Source organism: Oncorhynchus kisutch, linkage group LG15 (genome assembly GCF_002021735.2).
Source record: "Oncorhynchus kisutch isolate 150728-3 linkage group LG15, Okis_V2, whole genome shotgun sequence".
Classification (NCBI taxonomy): domain Eukaryota; kingdom Metazoa; phylum Chordata; class Actinopteri; order Salmoniformes; family Salmonidae; genus Oncorhynchus; species Oncorhynchus kisutch.
This window is the reverse complement of record NC_034188.2, coordinates 60,401,041-60,407,372: the sequence shown is the minus strand read 5'-3', so window position 1 is coordinate 60,407,372 and position 6,332 is coordinate 60,401,041. Positions and strand designations below refer to the sequence as shown.

The 6,332-nt window shown below is 43.6% G+C and overlaps 1 protein-coding gene across 1 annotated transcript; it reads left to right on the top strand.

Annotated features, from left to right (window-relative positions):
- The first annotated feature begins 4,023 nt into the window (after positions 1-4,023).
- Positions 4,024-5,370, top strand: LOC109905617 (ADP-ribosylation factor-like protein 14). The gene is made up of 2 exons (XM_020503097.2): positions 4,024-4,606; positions 4,775-5,370. The coding sequence occupies exons 1-2, from the start codon at positions 4,292-4,294 to the stop codon at positions 5,087-5,089; spliced, it is 630 nt and encodes a 209-aa protein (XP_020358686.1). The 5' UTR covers positions 4,024-4,291; the 3' UTR covers positions 5,090-5,370.
- Positions 5,371-6,332: the final 962 nt, after the last annotated feature.

Genomic DNA, 6,332 nt, shown 5'->3' with positions numbered 1-6,332 from the left:
CATGTAAGGAAATCGGTCAATTGAAATAAATTAATTAGGCCCTAATCTATGGATTTCATATGACTGGGCAAGGGAGCAGCCATGGATGGGCCTGGGAGGGCATAGGCCCACCCACTTGGGAGCAAGGCCCAGCCAACCAGAATGAGTTTTCCCAACAAAAGGGCTTTATTACAGACAGAAATATTCTTCTGCAAACCACCCCCACTTTGACGTCCTGCAGGTGAAAAAGCCAGATGTTGAGGTCCTGGGCTGGATTGGATACATGTGGTCTGCGGTTGTGAGGCCGGTTGGACGTACTGCCAAATGATCTAAAACGATATTGGAGTTGGCTTATGGTAGAGAAATGAACTCATATCAAACATATCCAATCTAAAATCAAATCTAGAGTCGGCTTTCTATTCCGCAACAACGCCTCCTTCACTCACGCCGCTAAACTTACCCTAGTAAAACTGACTATCCTACCGATCCTCGACTTCGGCGATGTCATCTACAAAATAGCTTCCAATACTCGACTCAGCAAACTGGATGCAGTTTATCACAGTGCCATCCGTTTTGTTACTAAAGCACCTTATACCTAAAGCCAACACCTCATTTGGCCGCCTTTCGTTCCAGTTCTCTGCTGCCTGTGACTGGAACGAATTGCAAAAATCGCTGAAGTTAGAAGTCTCCATCTCCCTCACCAACTTCAAACATCTGCTATCTGAGCAGCTAACCGATCGCTGCAGCTGTACATAGTCTATCGGTAAATAGTCCACCCAATTTACCTACCTCATCCCCATACTGTTTATATTGATTTACTTTTCTGCTCTTTTGCACACCAGTATCTCTACCTGTACATCACCATCTGATCATGTATCACTCCAGTGTTAATCTGCAAAATTGTAATATTTCGCCTACCTCCTCATGCCTTTTGCACACAATGTATATAGATGTGTGTATATATATATATATATTTTCTACTGTGTTATTGACTTGTTAATTGTTTACTCCATGTGTAACTCTGTGTTGTCTGTTCACACTGCTATGCTTTATCTTGGCCAGGTCGCAGTTGTAAATGAGAACTTGTTCTCAACTAGCCTACCTGGTTAAATAAAGGTACAATTTAAAAATATATATCGTTTTTTTTATTATCTGGCAACAGCTCTGGTGGACGTTCCTGCAGTCAGCATGCCATTTGCAAACTCCTTTAACTTGAGACATCTGTGGCATTGTGTTGTGTGACAAAACTGCACATTTTAGAATGTCCTTTTATTGTTTAAAATGACACTGTTTAATCAGCTTCTTGATATGACATGCCTATCAGGTGGATGAATTATCTTGACAAAGCTTAAAATCCTCACCAACAGGTATGTAAACAAATTTGTGCGCAAAATTTGAGGGAAATAAGCTTATGGAAAATTTTGGTGATCTTTTATTTCGGCTCATGAAACATGGGACCAGCACTTTACACGTTGTGTTTATATTTTTGTTCAGTGTAGATAAATGGGTGTAGCCAAAACCGAAAATATATATGATTTATTATTCCCAAACCAGAAGTCGTGGATGGCAGTATTCCTGCGAAACTGAAAGCGAACCACTGCTTTTAACCAGGGCAAGGTGACCGGAAACATGACCGAATACAAACAGTGTAGCTATTCCCTCCACAAGGCAATCAAACAAGCTAAGCGTCAGTATAGAGACAAAGTAGAGTCGCAATTCAACAGCTCAGACACAAGAGGTATGTGGCAGGGTCTACAGTCAATCACAGATTACAAAAAGAAAACCAGCCCCATCGCGGACCAGGATGTCTTGCTCCCAGACAGATTAAACAACTTCTTTGCTTGCTTTGAGGACAATACAGTGCCACTGACACGGCCCGCTACCAAAACCTGCGGGCTCTCCTTCACTGCAAAACATTTAAACGTGAACCCTCTCAAGGCTGCAGGCCCATACGGCATCCCCAGCCACGTCCTCAGAGCATGCGCAGACCAGCTGGCTGGTGTGTTTACGGACATATTCAATCACTCCTTATCCCAGTCTGCTGTTCCCACATACTTTGAAGAGAGCCACCATTGATCCTGTTCCCAAGAAAGCTAAGGTAACTGAGCGAAACGACTACCGCCCTGTAGCATTCACTTCCGTCATCATGAAGTGCTTTGAGAGACTAGTCAAGGACCATATCACCTCCACCCTACCTGACACCCTAGACCCACTCCAATTTGCTTACCGCCCCAATAGGTCCACAGACGACGCAATTGCAACCACACTGCACACTGCCCTAACCCATCTGGACAAGAGGAATACCTATGTGAGAATGCTGTTCATCGACTACAGCTCACCATTTAACACCATAGTACCCTCCAAACTCGTCATCAAGCTCGAGACCCCGCCCTGGGTACTGGACTTCCTGTCGGGCCGCCCCCAGGTGGTGAGGGTAGGTAACAACATCTCCACTCCGCTGATCCTCAACACTGGGGCCCCAAAAGGGTGCGTTCTGAGCCCTCTCCTGTACTTCCTGTTCACCCATGACTGCGTGGCCATGCACACCTCCAACTTAATCATCAAGTTTGCAGACGACACTACAGTGGTAGGCTTGATTACCAACAACGAAGATGTTGGTGTGTGGTGTCAGGAAAATAACCTCACACTCAACATCAACAAAACAAAGGAGATGATCGTGGACTTCAGAAAACAGCAGAGGGAGCACCCCCCTATCCACATCGACGGGACAGTAGTGGAAAGGGTAGAAAGCTTTAAGTTCCTCGGCGTACACATCACAGATAAACTGAATTGGTCCACCCACACAGACAGCGTGGTGAAGAAGGCGCAGCAGCACCTCTTCAACCTCAGGAGGCTGAAGAAATTTGGCTTGTCACCAAAAGCACTCACAAACCTCTACAGATGCACAATCGAGAGCATCCTGTCGGGCTGTATCACCACCTGGTACGGCAGCTGCTCCGCCCACAACCGTAAGGCTCTCCAGTGGGTTGTGAGGTCTGCACAACGCATTACCGGGGGCAAACTACCTGCCCTCCAGGACACCTACACCAACCGATGTCACAGGAAGGCCATAAAGATCGTCAAGGACAACAACCACCCGAGCCACTGCCTGTTCACCCCGCTATCATCCAGATGGCGAGGTCAGTACAGGTGCATCAAAGCAGGGACCAAGAGACTGATAAACAGCTTCTATCTCAAGGCCATCAGACTGTTAAATAGCCACCACTAACATTGAGTGGCTGCTGCCATACATGTAAAAAATGTATCACTAGCCACTTTAAACAATGCCACTTAATATAATGTTTACATACCCTACATTACTCATATCATATGTATATACTGTACTCGATACCATCTACTACATCTTGCCAATGCCGTTCTGTACCATTACTCATTCATATATATTTATGTACATATTCTTCATCCCTTTACACTTGTATGTATAAGATAGCTGTTGTGAAATTGTTAGGTTAGATTACTCTTTGGTCATTACTGCATTGTCGGAACTAGAAGCACAAGCATTTCGCTACACTCACCTTAACATCTGCTAACCATGTGTATGTGACAAATAAAATTAGATTTGTAAATGGTGTAGCCTAAGCCGAAAATATATATGATTTATTATATGATTTATACTGGTGATACTAATAATGATGTTTATGTTTGAACAATAGACCGGCCTATTTATATGGGGAACTATGAAAGTTATCTCATGCTATGGTGCCTGGAATCTACACCCTCAGCCAACTTTCCCAAATGGTTTTGTTGTGATGGAGTGCTGGTCTGGCATGTTGTGGCTTCAAAGATAACTGTATGATGTAATCCACTAACCTTACAGGCTAGATAAGTACCCATGACCTACTGGTCTAAAACTGTCACTCTGACGCCATTTCCAGGAGACAGTCACTCAGGAAGGAACACAAACCCCCCTACACCCTAAAAAGGACTTCCTGCTAAGTGTGATGGTCTGAAGCAGGTGACTCTTTCAGCAGTGCAATAGTAATATAAGTCACAGAGGCTCTAACCTGAACCATCACCAGAGACATAAAAAGCTTTACCGAAAGCTGTGTAATGACTTGGGCATCTTACAACAACAGGGGGAGTGGTCTTGCTGCCTCCTCGGTGAACATAAGCCATTCTGATTTGCACCCTGCCTTTATAAGAGGGGATTCATCACAGCCTGAGCTCAGAAAAAGACAGAGCAGAGCACAAAGTAACTGTGGGCAGGGCATTGCTGCACAGAGCTGAGGCAGCAACCACAACACAAGCCAGCCTTCTTCTCCAGACAACAGGACCTGTGTTTGGGTTGAGCATGGGACTGCATGGGTCTAAACACCCTCATCAGGCTCAGATTGTGATGCTGGGCCTGGACGGCTCGGGGAAGTCCACCCTGCTCTACAAGCTCAAGTACAACGAGTCTGTCATCACCGTGCCCACCGTGGGCTTCAACGTGGAGATGCTGGAGACGGAGGCGAGGGGTCCGGGGTTGACCGTGTGGGACGTGGGAGGCCAGCAGAGGATGAGGCCCCACTGGAAGCACCACTACCCGGGCACGGAGGCCCTGGTGTTTGTGGTGGACAGCTGGGACCGCAGGCGTTTGGATGAGGCAAAGAAAGAGCTTCATCAGGTCATTATTTATTCATAAAAAAAACAACGTTTTATACAATTCAGCCTTATCCTGATGCATGAATGTCAATAAATTACAGGTCATATCCAGATCTATTTCTTGTCATATTAGGCCATGTTGTTATGGGGTATAATAATGTGTATACTGATCTTTTACATCACACAACAGGTGCTGAGGAGCGGGAGTCTAAAAAGCCTTCCTCTGGTGGTGCTGGCCAATAAGCAGGACCTCCCCGGGGCAGCAAGCCCACAGGAGATCACCCACAGGTTGGACCTGAGAAGAGTATGTGGAAATAGGGATTGGTTTGTCCAGCCGTGCTCTGGGAGGACTGGTGTGGACCTGGAGGAAGGCTTCAGAAGGGTTGCCTATATGTTGAAGACTTCACTAAAGCAGACTAAGGCAGATATAAAGAACACAGTAAAACAACTGAAACCCAAAGCCATTACGATGATGACCAAGACACAAGGCCTGGGCTGCAGCTAAGACCATTGATTATAAAACCCTATCGATGGGTGTAATAATCTCCCTTGGATTATTTTGTATTCTTCTTCTGGATTATTTTGAGCAGAGTACCTGATTTAGAATGCCCTGTGTTGGATCATTCTGACCCACTCATTCTTGAATATGGGAACAAGACTCTCCAGAACAAACTTGAGATCCCAACGTATCTAACGCTGAAAGCTATCATTTTGCACGTGTGTTGTATCAAAAACACTTTTGAACAATGTGAATTCCTGCATTTCCTTGTGAATTTTTTATTATAAATTAAAAACCACTCATTGATATTGAAGATGTTACTTTTTAAGGCAGAAATATAAACTATTGAATATTTTACATAGTCATGACCAGAATCAGATGCAATGCATTTAGCCTGCACAGTTATTTTGTAGACTAATTTATCTGGAGCAAACGGGAATCATGCAAGTATTCAAATCACAAACCCCTAATGAGAGAGCAATATACAACATTTACAGACTTCTTTGGTTTAGAAATTACAAGTTTAGACACAGGCTTATACCAAATACACTGATTGAGAGATCTCAAAAGAGTGTGTGATATCTGTGGATTAGAATGTAAACAGGTCCCAAAACAGTGCTTCCAATAATGAAAGCATGTCCCAAATATTCCATTAAAAAAGGTAGAGTTCCATTGGAATTGGCTCTGTAACATCAAATTAAATTTCAGTTCCATGTTCCACATTATAGAATCTAAGGCAGTGAGTGTTATTTAAGGGACACAACAAATTTGTAGATGAAACTTGAGAACTTTGCACTTTAGACAACTTAGTATTGCCCTGGAAATATTAAGTGTTAACTAAATGGACCTCGAGGTATGTATGCCTATACACAATGAAGCTCACTATAATGCACAACATTAAAAATAACATATTTGATGGTGTCTATCTTACTTTCGCCAATTGTAACAGTCATAGCTAACGTTAACGACCAACGTTGACTTACTGTTTTAACGTTACTAGCTATGTGCTTACAGACTATTTTGGAGGGGAAAACTATTCTGGGCATCGTTAATGTATTATTTAAATAAGTTAAATAACAGTTTTGACACCTGACTTCGGCAGTTGGTACCTAGCTACATTTCTGATTGTTGTCATAGTGACTACTGTAGATAGTTTCAGGGTCCAGAAGGCAACACAACTGGTTATTTATTAATGATGGGCAGCCCCGATATAGATAAATATATCAGTATATGACTAGTAACTGTTTAG